Source organism: Salvelinus namaycush, chromosome 9, assembly GCF_016432855.1.
Source record: "Salvelinus namaycush isolate Seneca chromosome 9, SaNama_1.0, whole genome shotgun sequence".
Classification (NCBI taxonomy): domain Eukaryota; kingdom Metazoa; phylum Chordata; class Actinopteri; order Salmoniformes; family Salmonidae; genus Salvelinus; species Salvelinus namaycush.
The window spans coordinates 35,331,256-35,351,416 of record NC_052315.1 but is presented as its reverse complement, the minus strand read 5'-3'; the positions used below and the strand labels follow the sequence as shown (position 1 = coordinate 35,351,416).

Here is a 20,161-nt window from a genome sequence, read left to right as displayed (position 1 = left end):
GAGCTTCATGGGCACTATGGTAGTAGAGATGTAGTCAATGAACAGCATTCTCACGTAGGTATTCCTTTTGTCGACAAGGGCAGTGTGGAGTGCGATTGAGATTGCGTCATCTGTGGATCTGTTGGGGTGGTATGCGAATTGGAGTGGGTCTAGGGCTTCCGGGAGGATGCTGTTGATGTGAGCCATGACCAGCCTTTCAAAGCACTTCATGGCTACTGACGTGAGTACCACAGGGCGGTAATCATTTAGGCAGGTTACCTTCACTTCCTTGGGCACAGGGACTATGGTGGTCTGCTTGAAACGGTAGGTATTACAGACTCGGTCAGGGAGAGGTTGAAAATGTCAGTGAAAACACTTGACAGTTGGTCAGCTCATGCTTTGAGTACACATCCTGGTAATCCATCTGGCCCAGCGGCTTTGTGAATGTTGACCTGTTTAAAGATTTTGTTTACTTCGGCAATCGAGAGCGTTATCACACAGTCATCCAGAACAGCTGGTGCTCTCGTGCATGATTCAGTGTTGCTTGCCTCGAAGCGAGCATAAAGGCATTTAGCTCGTCTAGTAGGCTCGCGTCACTTTCCCTTTGTAATCCATAATAGTTTTCAAGCCCTGCCACATCCGCCAAGCGTCAGAGCCGGTGTAGTAGGATTCAATCTTAATCCTGTATTGACGCTTTGCTTGTTTGATGATTCATCTGAGGGCATAGCGGGATTCCTTATAAGAGTCCGGATTAGTCTGCCGCTTCTTTAAAGCGGCAGCTCTAGCCTTTAGTTCGATGCAGATGTTGCCTGTAATCCATGGCTTCTGGTTGGGATATGTACTTACAGTCACTGTGGAGACGACGTCGTCGATACACTTATTGATGAAGCCGATGACTGAGGTGGTGTACTCCTCAATGCCAATGGATGAATCCCGGAACATATTCCAGTCTGTGCTAGCAAAACAGTCCGGTAGTGTAGCATCCGCGTCATCTGACCACTACCGTACTGAGCGAGTCACTAGTACTTCCTGCTTTAGTTTATGCTTGTAATCAGGAGGATAGTATTATGCTCACATTTGCCAAATGGAGGGGGGGGGGAGCTTTGTTTGCATCTCTGTGTGTGGAGTAAAGGTGGTCTAGGATTTTGTTTCTGTTTGCAAATTTGGTAAAAATGATTTAAGTTTGCCTGCATTAAAGTCTCCGGCCACTAGGAGCACCGCTTCTGGGTGAGCATTTTCTTTTTTGCTTATGGCTTTATAGAGTTGGTTGAGAGCGGTCTTAGTGCCAGCTTCGTTCTGTGGTCGTAAATAGAATGTTACAAATAACATAGATGAGAACTCTCATGGTAGATAGTGTGGTCTACAGCTTATCATAAGGTACTCTACCTCAGGCGAGCAATATCTCGAGACTTCTTTAATATTAGACATCGCGCCCCAGCTGTTATTGACAAATAGACACACAACCCCACCCCTCGTCTTACTAGAGGTAGCGTCTCTGTTCTGCCGGTGCATGGAAAATTCCGCTAGCTCTATATTGTCCGTATCGTTGTTCAGCCACGTCTCGGTGAAACATAAGATGTTACAGTTTTTGATGTCCCGTTGGTAGGATAATCTTAATCATAGGTCATCAATTTTATTTTCCAATGATTGCACGTTAGCAAGAAGAACGGATGGCAGTGGGCGTTAACTCGCTCGCCTACGGATTCTCCGAAGGCTGCCTGATCTGTGGCCCCTTTTCCTACTTCTTCACGCCAACAGTGTAGATCTGGTCCTGTTCCAGTGAAAGAAGGATATCCTTCTCGTTGGACTCGTTAAAGGAAAACGTTTCTTCCAGTCCGCAGTGAGTAATCGCTGTTCTCATGTCCAGAAGTTATTTTCGGTCATAAGAGAGGGTAGCAGCAACATTATGTACAGAATCATCTATGCATTGTCACTTTAATAACTCTACCCACATGTACATATTACCTCAACTAACCGGTGCCCCTGCACATTGACTCTGTACCAGTACCCCCCTGTATATAGTCTCGCTATTGTTATTTTACTGCTGCTCTTTAATTACTTGTTACTTTTATTTCTTATTCTTATTCTTATCCGTATTTTTTATATTTTTTAACTGCATTGTTGGTTAGGGGCTCGTAAATAAACATTTCACTGTAAGGTGAAACCTGTTGTGTTCGGCACATGTGACTAATACAATTTGATTTGATTTATACACGTGCCATGTTCAACCAGTTAGCAAGTCCTAAATTTCCAAGTTCCGACTAACACGTGAACGCGGCATATGTACAAGGTATGACAGCAATCCATGCTTTCATTTAGTTTCCCTGGCAGTGGCTGGCACTGTTTCCAAATGCTAACCTTTTAGCATTTGTGGCACAAATCCCATTCAAGACATGGGTCTGATATTAGCATTTTTCAGGCATCATGTTCAAAGCATGGATAGGTAGCTCAATATATGGTAGTTGTGTGGTAAGAAACGGAAGGAAAAAAACACTGCTCACTCAAGACTGTCTAACTTATAGCAGAGCACTTTTGACACACCCACTACTTTCCACACGCCCACTACATTCTTTTCAACACACCTACTCGTCCATACTCCGGTCGCCATATTGGGAGGCAGTTATCCCCTTTTCAAGAGATTTCCTCTTGAATTTTCCCTGAATTAATTTAGTTAGCCAACATGTAATCTTGGTTACTAGGTAAAGGTAAACCGTACAGGGAAGTCTCCAAACACAGTGAGGCATGGCTTAATGTGACCACGCCCCAATAGACGGTACAGCCATAGGTAATATAGCTAGCTATAAGTGCAAAATTATCTAAATATTTGTCACATTACGTACGTAGTGACGTCTCCAGCTTCAGCAATTTTTGCAATTCGTTCCAGTCACTGGCAGCAGAGAACTGGAAGGAAAGGCGGCCAAAGGAGGTGTTGGCTTTGGGGATGACCAGTGTGATATACCTGCTGGAGCGCGTGCTACGGGTGGGTGTTGTTATCGTGACCAGTGAGCTGAGATAAGGCAGAGCTTTACCTAGCATAGACTTATAGATGACCTGGAGCCAGTGGGTCTGGCGACGAATATGTAGCGAGGGCCAGCCGACTAGAGCATGCAGGTCGCAGTGGTGGGTGATATAAGGGGCATTGGTAACAAAACGGATGGCACTGTGATAGACTGCATCCAGTTTGCTGAGTAGAGTATTGGAAGCTATTTTGTAGATGACATCACCGAAGTCGAGGATCGGTAGGATAGTCAGTTTTACTAGGGTAAGTTTGGCAGCGTGAGTGAAGGAGGCTTTATTGCGAAATAGAAAGCTGATTCTTGATTTGATTTTGGATTGGAGATGTTTAATATGAGTCTGGAAGGAGAGTTTACAGTCTAGCCAGACACCTAGGTATTTGTAGTTGTCCACATATTCTAAGTCAGAACCATCCAGAGTAGTGATGCTAGCCGGGCGGGTGTGGGCAGCGAACGGTTGAAAAGCATGCATTTGGTTTTACTAGCGTTTAAGAGCAGTTGGAGGCCACGGAAGGAGTGTTGTATGGCATTGAAGCTCGTTTGGAGGTTAGCTAACACAGTGTCCAAAGAAGGGCCAGATGTATACAGAATGGTGTCGTCTGTGTAGAGGTGGATCAAAGAATCACCCGCAGCAAGAGCGACATCATTGATATATAATATATATATATTATCACGGCATCTGGTCATTACATACACCTCTGAAGGTAAATAACGTACTTATTTTCAGTAATCTTGAGGGTCCCAGAGATAAAATGTAGCATAGTTCTGTTTGATAAAATCTATTTTTATATTCAAATGTAAGAACTGGGTTCTACAGTTTGAACCCCTGCCATCTCTTATCTGATTGTATTTTATTTATTATATCTTTATTTAACTAAGCAAGTCAGTTAAGAACAAATTCTTATTTACAATGACGGCCTAGGAACAGTGGGTACAATAACTGCCATGTTCAGGGGCAGAACAACAGATTTTTACCTTGTCAGCTCGGGGATTCGATCTGGCAACCTTTCAGTTACTGGCCCAACGCGCTAACCACTAGAATACCTGCCGCCCCAATTATACCTGAAAATGTACAATTATTTGTGTAAAACTAAGTGAAATACGACTCATACGATCCACTGGCTCATGAATAGAAGTCCCAAACTCTCGTGGTAAGGTGACTTTGGTGAGCTTAACAATCAATTTTAGATACTTTCGGTTGATTACAAACAAAAGATAATACAAACAAAAAAACATTTTCACATTTATTTATTTTTCATCTTTGAAATGCAAGAGAAAGGCCATACAAGCTTTCTCTTGCATTTCAAAGATGGGGAAAAAAATGAAAATGTTTTTTTTGTTTGTATTATCTTTTACCAGATCTAATGTGTTATATTCGCCCACATTAATTTCACATTTCCACAAACCTCAGTGTTTCCTTTCAAATGGTATCAAGAATATGCATATCCTTGCTTCAGGTCCTGATCTGAACGCAGTTAGATTTGGGTATGTCAACTTAATTGAAAGAAAAGGGTCAGATCCTTAAGAGTTGGTTAAAGGGCTAGTTCACCCAAATTACAAAATGACAGCCTATTGGTTTCCTTACCCTGTAAGCAGTATATGGACACGGTATGACAGCAATCATTGGTTTAGTTTCCCTGGCACCGTTTCCAAATGCTAACATTTTAGCATTTGTGGCACAAATCCAGTTCAAGTAATGGGTCCGACATTAGCATGTTTCTTGCATGTCCAAATCATCCGAAAGTATCTAAAATTGATTGTGAAGGTCACCAAAGTCACCTTACCTCGAGAGTTTCTTCTGTTTAAGCCAGAGGTTGAGTCTGAGTCGTATTTCACTTGGTTCTAAACAAATAATTGTACATCTTCAGTTATAAAACTGACGATTGTTTATTTTTATTAAAAGTATCGATGATGGTTGTACTGTTGTTTCATGCGTTGTATGCGTGTGCTTACTGTGACCGTCACTACTTCCCAAGTTGTTGCTGGACTGTAGTGCTTGTCAAGCGGGAGCAAATGGCACTGTGTCCACTTGCATAATGGTATATACCATATAGTTGCTATTTATAAACTTCTAATAAAAATTACATGTTAATATCTGAACAATGAGGAAAAAAGTAGTCAACTTCAGGATAAATTCAGCCACTACTCAGGGGGTTTTGTCTGGCTAATAGCCAACACAAATGGGATGCAATATTCAAGATCAATTCAATTAAATCCCACTTGAGACTACCCTGGTCTTGTGAAGTCCCATTTTGTGTGCAAATATTCTCAGCACAGCCTGTAGGCATAGTGCCGTTGCAGAATTATATATTTTTTTATTGGTCCGCTAATACATGACTAGTAAAGGCCCAGTGCATTACTTTTGTGAATAAAAATATATTTTTATTTCGATTTTTCAGGGGTTGCCGCAACACTCTCAGAACCCTTACTTCCCGCGGCTATGCCTGTAGGTCCAGGTTGTGGGAACGACTGTTTTCTATACTGACTATTGCCAACCCAGCAGTGGTGTAGTGGTGCTTGGAGAAGTGGGTATACTCTAACATTGGACAAATTTTCAAAGCAGCCCGTCCGGCAAAGAAAAGGCACCCTGTGTAAAACATTCTAACAGTGACCTACATTCTGAATTATAAAACCCATCATATTGGTCTTTCACAGTCAGGCCAACCCCAGCTTTACTGTGCAGTAGGCTAATGGTAGGCCTACTATTGAAACAGAAACTGAGTCTGAAATTCCCAGGTTTCAGATTTTCCCCAATGTTTCCAGGTTTTCGTTCAGTCATTTTCTTTTTTTTTACAGAAAAACAACTAAATTGTATGATCTACACTGCTCCCCATTAACTTGACACCTGTAACAACGTAATGTATTTGGTACAAAAGCTCATACAGGATAAATTATATATCCTAACATCACTTTGTCGGGCAAAGACTCAACATCAAAACTCAAAATTACAGACAATGACTCTGTTTCACCACTCTAGCAACCATGTCTACGTCGCACCAAATGACGAGCGTCACAAACACCGGGAATCTTCCACTTCAGTTGGTCAACTTTAACATTTACTACAACCCCAGTAATAACTCCTTTAAATGGCGCCATTTTCTTGTGAGCGAAACAAGTCACACATGCCCCCATTCGTTTAACGCCGAGCACCTTCTTCTCCCTCTGACCTGCAGAAACACAAACTATCACAAGACCACTTTTGGTTACCCTCATCGATTTCAAAGTACCCAACTCTGTTTTCACCCACCCTGAACCACAAATGGATCAGCCAAAAGGCAAGAGTCCACTTTCTCCAAAAACTCATCTTTATCCTGACCCTCCGTGTAAGCCTCGGGCTCCGAGAACTTCACCACACCTACCACCTCTGATACTTCGCCCTGATTCACTTCTATTTGTCCTCAGCTCACTTGCTACCATTCATCTTTAACAAACCATCTCCCTTTCCCCACAATTTTTAACCGGCTCAAGCTCGTTTTAACCGACTCAAGCGCTCTCTCTCGTGACATATCTTGTTCTTGCTTTCTCAAGGGACGCCATGTCACAATCTCCGTACAATCAGCATGAACCCCTCGGGATGTATGTAGCGCTCAACTGTGCATCCCACTTATAATGCAGCTGCTTCGTGTTGATGTTATTATTTATCAAAAGCTACAGCGACACTTTTCAATTTCAAACAAGCTCGCTCTCCGCCTTCCTTCTCCGACGTGCCTGCGTTCAGCCACGCAAAACGGTCTTGATCTGCCCAATTAGCTGATTCGCTTTCCATACACCCACTCCTTTCGACACACCCACTCTCTCATACTCCGGTCGCCAACAACCCATACTTGAAACTCATGAACAAGGAACTCCCGTGAAAGCAGTTGGGCGGCCATTGGGAAAAAGTGTACGGACTAGCTAAATTGTCATCTTCAACCTAGCTCGTAGCGTGTGTGCAAAATGAGTTAAATTCGTCATAATAATCTTTAGTTTGGCTAGATGATTCACTTTAAAGATCTGTATTTACTATTTGAAGATCTGTTCATGCGTTTCACTGAAGTTCCAGCATGGGAGATGGCAGTGTCATACCCAAGTTCGGTAGTATGAAGGCTTTGCTTGGGATAGTGGCCGGGGCTGGAGCCTCATACGGGATTTATAAACTTCTCAGTGTAACTAGCTTCAAGGAAAATAAAAAAAGTGCCTACAGCGAAAGTCATGGCCCCAAGAATAACTCACCCGGTGGTATAGTTCTGCAGCCAGGGAGCTTGTTAGCTAAGGTGTCCGGGTTGGTTGTGGTTCGTGGAGGCGAAAGTCAGGCCGTGGATGTTGCATCAAGTAAGAACATTAGCTAGCGAGGTAACGTTGGCTAGCTAGCCAATAAACTAGCGAGCCAACTGAGCCTGTCATTTTGTCAAGCTTACGTTACCAAGTCTTTAGTTAGCTAAGCTAGCTAGTCGGTTTGTTTAAATCATTAATGATCGTGTACTGTAGATTATCGAACGTCTTATATATACTTAGCTAGGTAACTAGTAAATTCGTGCGGTGCCGTGGTTGAGCATAAATCATTATTCATAACCTTAATTGTCGAGTTAGCATGTTTAGTCCTCTAGCTAACATGCAGCTTACATGTGTGTTGAAAAGGTTGCTGCTAGCCAGCTAGGTAACTAGCTAGCATTGTTGACCGCATGATCTAGTTTTGCTGTTGACAAACATGCCAGCGAACTTGCCAGCTAGCTTGAGTAACTAGTGATTCATGGGAAGAGTACTGTATGTCCTGTTGTCTACAAGCATTTGGCCAGTTTAAGACATTGCTTCTCTTCCTCAGGTGACATCATCTCTAGATCACCTGGAAGCCTGGAGCCACAACACTTGAAGATGCTCCTGTCACTTCTTCAGGGCAGCCCCAACCCCTCTGACAGAGCCCAGATCCTCATCACTTTAGGAAATACTGCTGCCTTCACTGTAAACCAGGTGAGACGGGCTTCTCTAAAGCTTGTCTGTTGCCTCAATTCAAACCACTGTGAAAAGGTTTCAAACGATAATTTTCCAATTCACATGTTTGGCTTTCTAGCGGTGTCATTACTCTTTAGTGGAAAATCTGTATTTTCTTGTTATATTCAATTGGTGTAATATTTCTGAAATGTACCATATGTTAAGGGATTCAAATACCTGTGTTTAATGATTGTGCCCTGTCTGAGTATTGCACATACAAGCCAACTTAATTTTCTACCCCCTCTCCCTCCCAGGATCTCATCCGTGAGTTTGGGGGCCTTCACATCATAGCTGGCTTCCTGTCAGATCCTGTGCCAGAGGTCAGAGTGCAGACTCTGAATGCCTTGAATAACCTGAGCATGAACCTTAGGAACCAAGAGCAACTGAAGGTAAAACCCACCAGATTTATTTTAGTCTTTTGCTTGATTCCAAAGTAAAACATCACCCCTCTAGGCACTTATAGTACATCTGAAAGGATGGATGCATGTGCAAATCAGGAGGGCTATGATTTCCTACTATGCCAATTTCTCTACATGAAATGGGACATAACTATAAAACTATCCCACTCTTGAACTTTGATATACCTGTAGAGTATATTAGGTTCAACAATAAATATATTTTTTAAATGGTATATTTTCAATATTCATGTTTATATTTTTCAATATTCATGTGAGAAATACTACTCATATTACAGAGCAAACGGTAAAGCTTCATATGACACTGTTGTTTCATTATGGAGTCTTCAAAGGGGGCCTGGTTAAGGCCAAAATGTCACAAACGTTGGAACTTCAATCAATTATTTCTCAATTATGCTTTAAGATACAAGTGTCAGATATGTAAACAATCCTTCCTCCAAAATGTCCTTCTATGTATTACATTTCATGAAGAAAAAAAAAATCATGGTCCGGTTTTGTTCTAGTTTCGTGCGGTAAATAAGGTAAAAATTCAGAGCCTACCAAATGTCTAGCAGTTATCATATTGCAGATTCTAATCAAATCATTTTGGTTCTTCAGGAAGTTAATTCATTTAAAATTGAGTACCTGAAGATGGTTAGGATTAAAGGTCCCGAACAGTCATTCTGATTCCAGTGTAAAATAGCCTTTTGAGTGTCTAAAACATCACCCATAATATTTGTTTTGGATAGAAATGCAAAAAAATTGAGATCACTCATGGCTAATTACCAAAACGTTTTAAAAGACATGCTGAGTTGGCTGGCCGCTTATATTCTTGAGCTTGCATTGACTGAAAGCTCTTTGAAATGCCGATGTCAAGCAAGTTCAAATAACATTTTATTTGTCACATGCACTGAATACAACAGGTATTTCACCTTACAGTGAAATGCCTACTTACAAGCCCTTAAACAACAATGCTTTAAGAAGTTAAGAGAAAAAGTGTTAAGTAAAAAATAGAAAAAGAAAAAAAAAGTAACGTAATTTAACAGCAGCAGTAAAATAACAATAGCAAGGCTATATGCAGAGGGTACCGGTAAGGAGTTAATGTGCGGAGGCACTGGTTAGTTTGAGGTAATATGTACATGTAGGTAGAGTTAAGGTGACTGCATAGATTAAAAAAAATAAAATAAAAAAAAAAACAGTAGCAGTAGTGTAAAAGGGGAGGTGGGGGGGCATTTGATTAGCAGTTCAGGAGTCTTATGGCTTGGAGGTATTTGTATTTATTATGGATCCCCATCCTGGGGTCCAGCAAAATTAAGGCAGTTTATACAATTTTAAAACATTACAATACATTCACAGATTTCACAACACACTGTGTGCCCTCAGGCCCCTACTCCACCACTACCACATCTACAGTACTAAATCCATGTGTATGTATAGTGCGTATGTTATCGTGTGTGTGTGTGTATGCATGTGTCTGTGCCAATGTTTGTGTTGCTTCAGTCCCGCTCTGTTCCATAAGGTGTTTTAACTGTTTTTTTAAGTCTAATTTTACTGCTTGCGTCAGTTACTTAATGTGGAATAGAGTTCCATGTATTCATGGCTCTATGTAGTACTGTGTGCCTCCCATAGTCTGTTCTGGACTTGGGGACTGTGAAGAGACCTCTGGTGGCATGTGTTAAGGGGTATGCATGGGTGTCTGAGCTGTGTGCCAGTAGTTTAGACAGACAGCTCGGTGCATTCAACATGTCAATACCTCTCATAAATAAAAGTAGTGATGAAGTCAATCTCTCCTCCACTTTCAGCCAGGAGAGATTGACATGCTATTAATATTAGCTCTCTGTGTACATCCAAGGGCCAGCTGTGCTGCCCTGTTCTGAGCCAATTGACATTTTCCCAAGTCCTTTTTTTGGGCACCTGACCACACGACTGAACAGTAGTCAAGGTGCGACAAAACTAGGGCCTGTCGGACCTGCCTTGTTGATTGTGTTAAGAAGGCAGAGCATCGCTTTATTATAGACAGACTTCTCCCCATCTTAGCTACTACTGCATCAATATGTTTTGACCATGACAGTTTACAATCTACTTCCTGCTTTAGTTTTTGCTTGTAAGCAGGAATTAGGAGGATATAATTATGGTCAGATTTGCCAAATGGAGGGCGAGGGAGAGCTTTGCACGCGTCTCTTTGTGTGGAGTAAAGGTGGTCTATAGTTCCCCGCCTCTGGTTGCACATTTAACATGCTGGTACAAATGAGGTTAAACGAATGAGTTTCCATGCATTAAAGTCCCCGGCTACTAGGAGCGCTGGCCTCTGGATGAGCGGTTTCCTGTTTGCTTATGGCCGTATACAGCTCATTGAGTGCTGTCTTAGTGCCAGCATCGGTTTGTGGTGGTAAATGGACAGTTACGAAAAATACAGATAAACTCTCTTGGTAAATAGTGTGGTCTACAGCTTATGATGAGATACTCTGCCTCAGGCGAGCAAAACATTGAGACTTCCTTTGATTTCGTACACCAGCTGTTGTTTACAAATATACATAGAACGCCACCCCTTGTCTTACCCGAGGCCATTGTTCTATCCTGCCGAAGAAGCTTAAAACCCGCCAGCTGTAGGTTATTCATGTCGTCGTTCAGCCACGACTCGGTGAAAAGTAAGATATTACAGTTAATGTCCCGTTAGTAGGATATACATGATCGTAGTTCGTCTATTGTATTATAGATTGATTGTACATTGGCTAATAGGACCGATGGTAAAGGTAGATTACCCTCATGGAGACGGATCCTTACAAGGCACCCAGATCTTTGTCCACAATACCTCCGTCTCTTTCTCCTGCAAATGACGGGGATGAGGGCTTTGTCGGGCGTCTGAAGTAAATCTTTCCCGTCCGACTCAAAGAAAAAGTATTCCTCCAGAACGGGGTGAGTAATCGCTGTCCTGATAACTAGAAGCTGTTTTCGGTCATAAGACACAGTGGCAGAAACATTATGTACAAAATAAGTTACAAATAACGCAGAAAAACAAACAGCACAATTGGTTACGGGATTGTAAAACGGCAGCCATCTCCTTCGTCGCCATTCTTATGGATGCAGTGTTGCAGTGAAATCATCTCAAGCAAATTTTGTGATACACAAAGCAACTCAAACAACATTCAAATTGCATCAGTGATGTCAAATGTTTTATACTTCTCCCGTTTGTCATGCCTCTTGTGACGCAGTTAACAGCAGCACTGATGGATGTGTTGACTTGAACAGCCCCTCCCTCCCTTTGTTCCATGCTGGCTGAAGACCTAGCTAGCCAGTAACTAGCTAACACCAGACACAGGGGAAACATATAAGTAACTTTGCCATAGATGAATATGGTAAACTTTCAGTTATATTTGCTGATACCCTACAGCAGAGGTGTCAAACTCATTCCATGGAAGGCCTAATGTCTGCAGGTTGTTGGTTTTTCCTTTCAATTAAGCCCTAGACAACCAGGTGTGGGGTGTTCCTTACTAATTAGTGACCTTAATTAATCAAGTACAAGGGAGGAGCGAAAACCCATATACACTCGGCCCTCCGTGGAATGATTTTGAAACCTGTGCCCTGTAGTCAAATGTTGGCACCAGTAGAGTAGCTATATAAACCACACTCCACTGCAAACATGCATTCTCTGATGTTGGTTACAATGCAGTACTTATTTAAAGTAGGTAAGAGAATATCGTGTTACCATTGATATGTTAAAATAAGAGAGTTAGGGTGATGTCACCCTGTCCCGCCTCTGGAATCAAAGTGTTTGACATGGGGGAGGGGACCTGTAACTTTATGATCAAACTTTATAAATGTAGAAGCAACAGTCATTTTTCCTACTTTGGTCAGCATTCTCATGAAAAACATGATTTTGACTGTTCGTTGCCTTTTAAGACCTTCCATCCTTAAGTGTTTCTATACTCAATACTCCATTCAATACCTAACCTTCTCTTCAAAGAGGAGAGGGTTTTTAACTACATCAATTTCTTCAGTTTAACAATCAACGTGTCTGTCCTCTGTCTGTCAGGTGTACGTGGCCCAGTTGCTGGAACTAATCGAGATGTCTCCGGTGAACTCTGACCTCCAGATGGCTGCCCTCCGGCTGCTGACCAACCTGTCCGTTACAGACGACCACCACCAGCTACTCAGGGGGTCCATCACCCTCCTCCTTTCTCTGCTCGTTGTTAGCAACCAAGTGTTACAGGTACAGTAGGAGCCATTTATGGACTGTTGTATAGCTTGTGTATATTGGAACTCAACCCAAATGTGATTCAGTGTAAATCCCAGTTATGATTGAATAATGTATTCCTACTTTTTCTTTACAGATCCAAGTTTTAAAAGTGCTTGTGAATTTATCCTCCAATCCTGATATGATGGATGACATGGTGCAAGCTCAGGTAAGACCGACATACAAATACATTTACAGTCAAAACAGACACACGGTCATCAACTCTGATAGGGCCTCGTATTACGATGATTGATAATTTAGCCTACATTTAAGCTTGAACTATCTAGTCACAAACCAGATCTGTTTTCTTTGAACTGTTGGCTCAGTTCAACACCTGGGTCTTTGGGTGTGCATATCATACCTAGTCTCATGAGCCAGACTCAGTCTTCCTTTAGTATTCCCCTGATGGGTGTCCTATGCGCCAGCCTCCATGGTCCTGCTGTGTCATTATTGTTTAGAGCTCTAAACTTGACTTGAGCTGTGTTGTTGCTCTCTGCGTCCTTCCCAGGCTCCAGCCTCTGTGGTGCTGCTGTTTGACGTGCGGACCAGCTCGGCGGTTCTCCTGCGGCTGCTGATGTTTGCAGGGAACTTGAAGGCCTGGAGGCCTTCTGCCCAGGTGGCGGAGGCCCTGAGGAGGAGACAGGATGGCCTGTACCGAGTCCTGCTGGATGAGTCCTCCCAGCTCCAAAGCAAACTGATCCAGCTGCTCTCTCACCCCGATGGCGAGGTCCGAGCCCAGGTGGCCCGTGTTCTCTTGTAGACCCCCATACCGAACTTCAAATCTCGACACAACCTCTTACCTACATTATTAATTTAACCTCCAACTCCAACCTGATTTTTCCCAACCTTGACTCCTTTAACCTCCAGCTCCTCCAATCTTCCTAATCCCCAGTCCTCCTTAATCATGCCACCAAACATACATCCTACTTTCAAACCTCCACCCTCTTACCTCCACACCCCAACCAGACTTAATCAATCTGCCCAGGCCTGCCCGTGCCTTCAAACACCACCCTGCCCTTCACCCCTTCTGTCAATTTCCACCCAATCTGTGTCCTACTTCTCCACTCCAAACCTCAACCCAACCATCATAAACCTTCACTTCAGAAAAATCACCTACAGCCATTGGAAATCTATCCAATTATCCACCGATCAGTGATCATAAAGGAAGGAGGCGAGGTGGAGAGGAAGCCATTTAATAGTATTGAGACTCGGGCCACCTCTCCCTCCCACTCCTCCTTCACTTAGGCTGGAATTTTAGGCTGTATTTAGAGGCAGTGCTCCACTTCCACTGTGTCTTTCTCTCTCCTGAGAACATGTTGTCCACTTTTTCTTGAGGCATCCTGTTCTAGGCGAAGCCCCTTAACCTAAACCCACTGCCAAAACCTTTCAAGCAAGGAGAATGTGTCAGTAATATGCCCTCCAACACCTCACCCAACTAACTGCCCCTGCGTGGTGTGCTGTGCATATGTAATGGCGTTGGTTTGGTGAACCACACTTGCATGATGCGTAAACTTGCCTGAGAGCTGAAGACTTGCAATTGCTCCCTGACCTAATACCTAGGCTTTAGCAGAGTGGGCTAACACATCTTGTGGAGGAGACAAACTGGAGAGGCTGGCCAATCGTTACTGTACTTTGAAGTTACTTGATGCACACAATTTGAATGCCTTGTTGACACCAGGGATACACAGCTCCAGTCTTCGAGTGTCAAGTCTTGCCCTCTTAAACTATCAATCAGTAACTGATTTACATCTGGGAAACAAAGGTCAAGTTAGGTATATCTGAAATGTGTGCACTAGCAGCTTAACGCTTTCAAGCGGAAGGGGTACTCCCTACAGACTGCTTAAATAAATTATAGGCTGAAACATTCCGTGACTTGAATTGTTTGTTTAAAGCACTGAGATAAGAAAGATGACAACCAGCTCGTCTCAGGCTTCCTATAAAATCATACAGCTGGTGAATGAGACTGAGCCAGGTCAGACCTGAGAGGACTGGAGTTAAGGACCCCTGATGCTGGTGTGTCACACACTAGACAGTTTACAGAGGAGCGAGGGAGACTACTGTCACTGATCTCCTGTTTGTATGACTCAATAAATGTCAATGGGGTTTTCCCTGATCCAACAACATTCACATCATCCAAATGGGATTTTTTAGCATTGATCTCATAAGACATGAGCTGAGGCTGATTTGAAGTATAGGCTGCACTGTACTAGGTTTCTCCAACTCCCAGCACCTAGTTCAGGTAACCGTGGCCAGATTGAAGACCATGACTGTTTCAGTGTTTCCCCTACCCATTGTTTCCCCCCCTCCCCCCTGTATAGTTGTTCCCCGTCTCAGCAATTTTAGTGCCAAAAGGCCTGGATGTGGCTTTGGGGGCCTTTGCGCCCCACCTGGAAAGTCATCTAGGGGGAAGACTGGATAAATAGATTTTTTTTTAGATAGGTGTGTCAGTGCTGGTCTGGAACAAAAGCATGCACACCCAGAATTTCTCTGGGACTGGAGTTAGACCTCACTGGTCTGGTCTGTACAAATGCTGCAAAATTCTGATGTCGAGAGACTCCGTGCCAGACCCAAAACTATCTCTTCTCCCAGGCTTTTGTGTTTTCGAGCAGAGATGGGAAGATGGATGTGTATTTTTTAATCAGTACCAACGGTAGCATCCCCTTGTGTAAAGCTTATCTACTACAGTTATTCAGGAAATATTTATTTTGGATTATTCAATTGTTTCTTGTTTCAACCCAGTTTTGGCCTTCTTAATGTATAGATTTGTTTAGTTTGTTTTACATTTGTGAGTAAATATGTTTTATTTTAAAGGTGACTGCCTCCAACTTTCCATGCCTCATTATTTGAGGTTCCTTTATTTCCAGTAAAATACGATGTGCAATCTATGCCCTCTAGTGTTGAAGCTGGTAAGTGGTTCAAAGCCAGCATATTATTATGGCACTGTCGGTTTCTCTGACCAAGAGGGAGGGGAAAGGTTTGTGAATGCTCCCCCCCACATAGCAAAAGATTATTCATGTTTTCATGCTAATACAACTCTTTCCACAAACAAAAGCAGTGAGATCACACACATTGATTGTATTGTCAAAGTCAGACCATGTAGACCAGTAGCATAACAGTTGATTTAAGCAGAAAGACATTTGTCAATCACAGTGAAGACTCAGAGGAGGAAGGGGAGGACCATCCTCCTCAGTGAATTTCATAAAAATAGTAAAACATTAAAGTTATCCTTTTTAGATAAAACTATACTAAATATATTAACGTCACCAAATAACTGCTTAAAACACACTAATTGTCAATGAAAGTCTACAGTAGCCTCAACAGCACTCTGTAGGGTAGCACCATTGTGTAAATGGAAGACAGTTCGTTTCCGTCCTCTGGTCACATTGACTTCAATACAAATTCTTAGGAGGCTCAATTATGACAACTTCCAGAGGACACCCTCCAACCTATCAGAGCTCTTGCAGCATGAACTTGTTGGATGCATTTGCAGTTTGTTTTGTCTGTTTCTGAGTAGGGATATCTTCCCTTGACTCGACAGCTTGGGTAATGGGATGGCTGGTTGAGTGGGGCTCCCGAGTGGTGCAGTGGTTTGAGGCACTGCATCTCAGTGCTAGAGGCGTCACCACAGACACCCTGGTTCGAATCCAGGCTGTATCACAACCGGACGTCATTGGGAGTCCCATAGGGCAGTGCACAAATGGCCCAGCGCTGGCCGGTGTAGGCCGTCATTGTAAATACGAATTTGTTCTTAACTGACTTGCCTAGTTAAAGGTTAAATTAAATAAATTCAGCTTGTTCATTATAGGCATCAAAACTGCTGGAGTCACCTCTATTAGCTCCAAAAGAGGAGTCAACATAATTCATGTAATTTCCAACGCCACAGGGTTTGTAAGGCACTTCTTTTGCCCCTTGTTTAACAGGGACTTTGACATGTTGCTCTGAGACAATGTTAGGGACTGTTTCCCTTTTAGATGGGATGGTGGGTGGGCTGATTCTCTGAGTGCTCACATAGCTTCCACTGCTCTGAGGAAAACCTCAAGTCTGTGCTGGAAACTCTTTCCACAGGTCACATATTTGGGCTTCTTGCTGATGGGGACTTTCAGCTATTGCTTAGAGAAGGGAGAAGTCTTCTTTGACCCAAGGCCTGGTTACTAGTGGGCTTGGGAAATAAGATGTTTTGACGAGAGAAGCCTCTAGGCCAGAAGAGCTGGATGCGGCAGGTCGGTACGCTGGAGACATATCTGGATATGTCTCCAGCGTATTGTGTTTGTGGGCATTGGGGACTGTGTCATTATGGCATCAACTGCTAGAATAACCTTAATAGTTTCCAAAGCGACTTGAATGCAAGAAGCTGGACACCGGGTCTTCAGCCCATGTCTTTGGGCTTCTGAATCGGACTGATTGGGACTTGGTTCTGCTGCTCAGAAACTGAGTGACCAGAGAGCTGGTAGTTTGTGGGCTTGGGAAATAAGATGTATTGGCTAGGGGGGCTGACCTTTAGGAAACTCACTTAGCCACCAGTTCTGTAAGGACCACATTGTCCAGAGGAAGCGCTAGAGGGGGAAGGTCTTTGTACATTAGCTTTCCTTGACCGCTGGACATTAGGAACTCTTCCCCCGATTGCTCAGTTTGGCCGGGCGGCCAGCTCTAGGAAGAGTCTTGATGGTTCCAAACGTCTTACATTTAAGAATGATGGAGGCCACTGTGTTCTTGGGGACCTTCAACGCTGAATAAGTTTTTTGGTACCGTTCCCCAGATCTGTGCCTCGACACAATCCTGTCTCGGAGCTCTACGGACAATTCCTTCGACCTCATGGCTTGGTTTTTGCTCTGACATGCAATGTCAACTGTGGGACTTTATATAGACAGGTGTGTGCCTTTCCAAATCATGTCCAATCAATTGAACAGGGGTGGGAAAAGTACCCAATTGTCATACTTGAGTAAAAGTAAAGATACCATAATAGAATAGTGACCCAGTAATAGAATAGTGACCCAGTAAAATACTAGAGTAAAAGTATTTGGGTTTAAATATACTTAAGTATCAAAAGTAAAAGTATAAATAATTTCAAATTCCTTACAGTAAGCAAACCAGATGGCACTATTTTATTGTATATATACAGTTGAAGTTGGAAGTTTACATACATTTAAACTCCATTTTTCACAATTCCTGACATTAAATCATAGTAATAAATCCCTGTTTTAGGTCAGTTAGGATCACCACTTTATTTTAAGAATGTGAAATGTCAGAATAATAGTAGAGAGAATCATTTATTTCAGCTTTTATTTCTTTCATCACATTCCCAGTGGGCCAGAAGTTTACATACACTCAATTAGTATCTGGTAGCATTGCCTTTACAGATGAACGTGGTACCTTCAGGCGTTTGGAAATTGCTCCCAAGGATAAACCAGACTTGTGGAGGTCTACAATTTTTTTCTGAGGTCTTGGCTGATTTCTTTTGATTTTCCCATGATGTCAAGCAAAGAGGCACTGTGTTTGAAGGTAGGCCTTGAAATACATCCACAGGTACACCTCCAATTGACTCAAATGATGTCAATTAGCCTATCAGAAGCTTCTAAAGTCATGACATAATTTTTTGGAATTTTTCAAGCTGTTTAAAGGCACAGTCAACTTAGTGTATTTAAACTTCTGACCCACTGGAATTGGGATACAGTGAATTATAAGTGAAATTATCTGTCTAAACAATTGTTGGAACAATTACTTGGGTAGTGCACAAAGAAGATGTCCTCACCGACTTGCCAAAACGATAGTTTGTTAACAAGAAATTTGTGGAGTGGTTGAAAAACGAGTTTTAATGACTCCAACCTAAGTGTATGTAAACCTCCGACTTCAACTGTATATACGAATAGCCAAGGGCACACAGCCAGGGGTACACTGTTTAGTGAGTCCGCCAAATCAGAGGTAGTAGGGATGACGAGGGACGTTCTCTTAGTAAGTGTGTGAATTGGACCATTTTCCTGTCCTGCTAAACATTCAAAATGTAACGAGTACTGTTGGGTGTCAGGGAAAATGCATGGAGTGAAAAAGTACATTGTTTTCTTCAGGAATGTAGTGAAGTAAAAGTTGTCAAAAATATAAATAGTAAAGTACAGATACCCCAAAAAACTACTTAAGTAGTACTTTAAAGTAATTTTACTTAAGTTCTTTACACCAGTGCAATTGAATTTACTACAGTTGGACTTCAAGTTGTAGAAACACCTCAAGGATGATCAATGAAAACAGGATGCACCTGAGCTCAATTTTGTGTCTCATAGCAAAGGGTCTGAATACTTATGTAAATAAGGTATTTCTGTTTATTTAGAATACATTTGCGAATTAAAAAAATAAATAAATGTTTTCTCTTTGTCATTATGGGGTAGTGTGTGTAGATTGAGGGAATAAAAAAATAAAAACATTTTAGAATTAGGCTGTGATGAAACAAAATATGGAAAAAGTCAAAGGGTCTGAATACTTTCCGATTGCACTGTAAGTGTGGCTTGGAACGCTGCTCGTCCAATCAGCATCCAGGACCCAAACAAGTTGTATAATAGACCCATAAAAATTAGAGTTCCAAACCTCTCTGCCAATAACAGCTAGTTTTCTGTTATTTCCTTCCCTACTCAGACCACTCCCAGACAGTCCTAGCAAAGTTCTTACTTGAGAAACACTCTTTGCTACAAAGCTATTTTGTCATTTAAAAAAAATCATATAGCATATAATCACACATTTCATTTGGCATTTAACAACCATGTCAATCTTAAATGCTCATAAGGGCTCCACAAGGTCACTCCATCCCTTCCTGTTTTGGGCTAAATTAAACATCGCTTTCCAGGTGATCCCTAGTCTGGTCTTGATGGTATGTGAGGGCAGGTACTGTAGTCATAATTGCTAGTCATGATTCATTTTTACTGCCGCACCTGTTTTCACAGTAACTATTGCTGGATATTTACAGTGATGATAAACCACAAAACATGGAACAATATTTCACAGGCAAAATATTTATTTAGATTATTTCTTGCCCAACTAAATTAACGTAATTAGGAGACTCCTTCCTCCACCATGATATTTAGCAGGTGGTTCCACACTGATACCATGCATGTTCATGAATGCAATTAAGAACTCCATTCAGCTACTGGCCTTTTCCCATGCTGGCATGGCAGGGTACAGCAAATCCAACCTTGTTATAGCCAACCACCCTTAACTTCTTATTTTTATAACAAATGTGTTGAATACCCCAAATTGTTTACATAGTCAACTTACACACAGCTCTGACACACACACACACACACTTACCCCACCAGACATGCCACCAGGGATCTTTTCACAGTTCCCAAATCCAGAACAAATTCAAGAATATAGAGCCATTATTTAATGGAACTCCATTCCATCTCCTATTGCTCAAATGAACAGCGAACCTGATTTAAAAAATAGATAAAGAAACACCTTATGGCACCACGCCTCTCCCCTATTCGGTCAAGATAGTTTGTGTGTATGTATTGTTATGTAGGCTTTATTAATGTAATTCTGTCCTTGAGTTGTTCTTGTCTATTAATGTTCTGTATTATGTCATGTTT

The 20,161-nt window shown here is 42.2% G+C and overlaps 1 protein-coding gene across 2 annotated transcripts; it reads left to right on the top strand.

Annotated features, from left to right (window-relative positions):
* Positions 1-6,794: 6,794 nt before the first annotated feature.
* armc10 (armadillo repeat containing 10) lies at positions 6,795-15,405 on the top strand. Of its 2 annotated transcripts, none has more exons than XM_039001367.1 (6): positions 6,795-6,876; positions 7,795-7,940; positions 8,216-8,350; positions 12,390-12,566; positions 12,688-12,759; positions 13,099-15,405. In XM_039001367.1, the coding sequence occupies exons 2-6, from the start codon at positions 7,845-7,847 to the stop codon at positions 13,348-13,350; spliced, it is 732 nt and encodes a 243-aa protein (XP_038857295.1). In that variant the 5' UTR covers positions 6,795-6,876; positions 7,795-7,844; the 3' UTR covers positions 13,351-15,405. The 2 variants fall into 2 exon arrangements, with proteins under 2 accessions (XP_038857295.1, XP_038857294.1); XM_039001366.1 differs by having other exon boundaries at positions 6,818-7,304.
* The last annotated feature ends 4,756 nt before the right edge of the window (positions 15,406-20,161 follow it).

What these genes read in the sequence shown, in the direction of transcription:
- armc10 (XM_039001366.1), top strand. Translation starts at nt 7,037, where the DNA reads ATGGGAGATGGCAGTGTCATACCCAAGTTCGGTAGTATGAAGGCTTTG. An exon ending in GGCCGTGGATGTTGCATCAA is followed by an intron (nt 7,305 to 7,794) that starts GTAAGAACATTA and finishes TCTCTTCCTCAG; the next exon opens with GTGACATCATCTCTAGATCA. An exon ending in ATGACATGGTGCAAGCTCAG is followed by an intron (nt 12,760 to 13,098) that starts GTAAGACCGACA and finishes CGTCCTTCCCAG; the next exon opens with GCTCCAGCCTCTGTGGTGCT.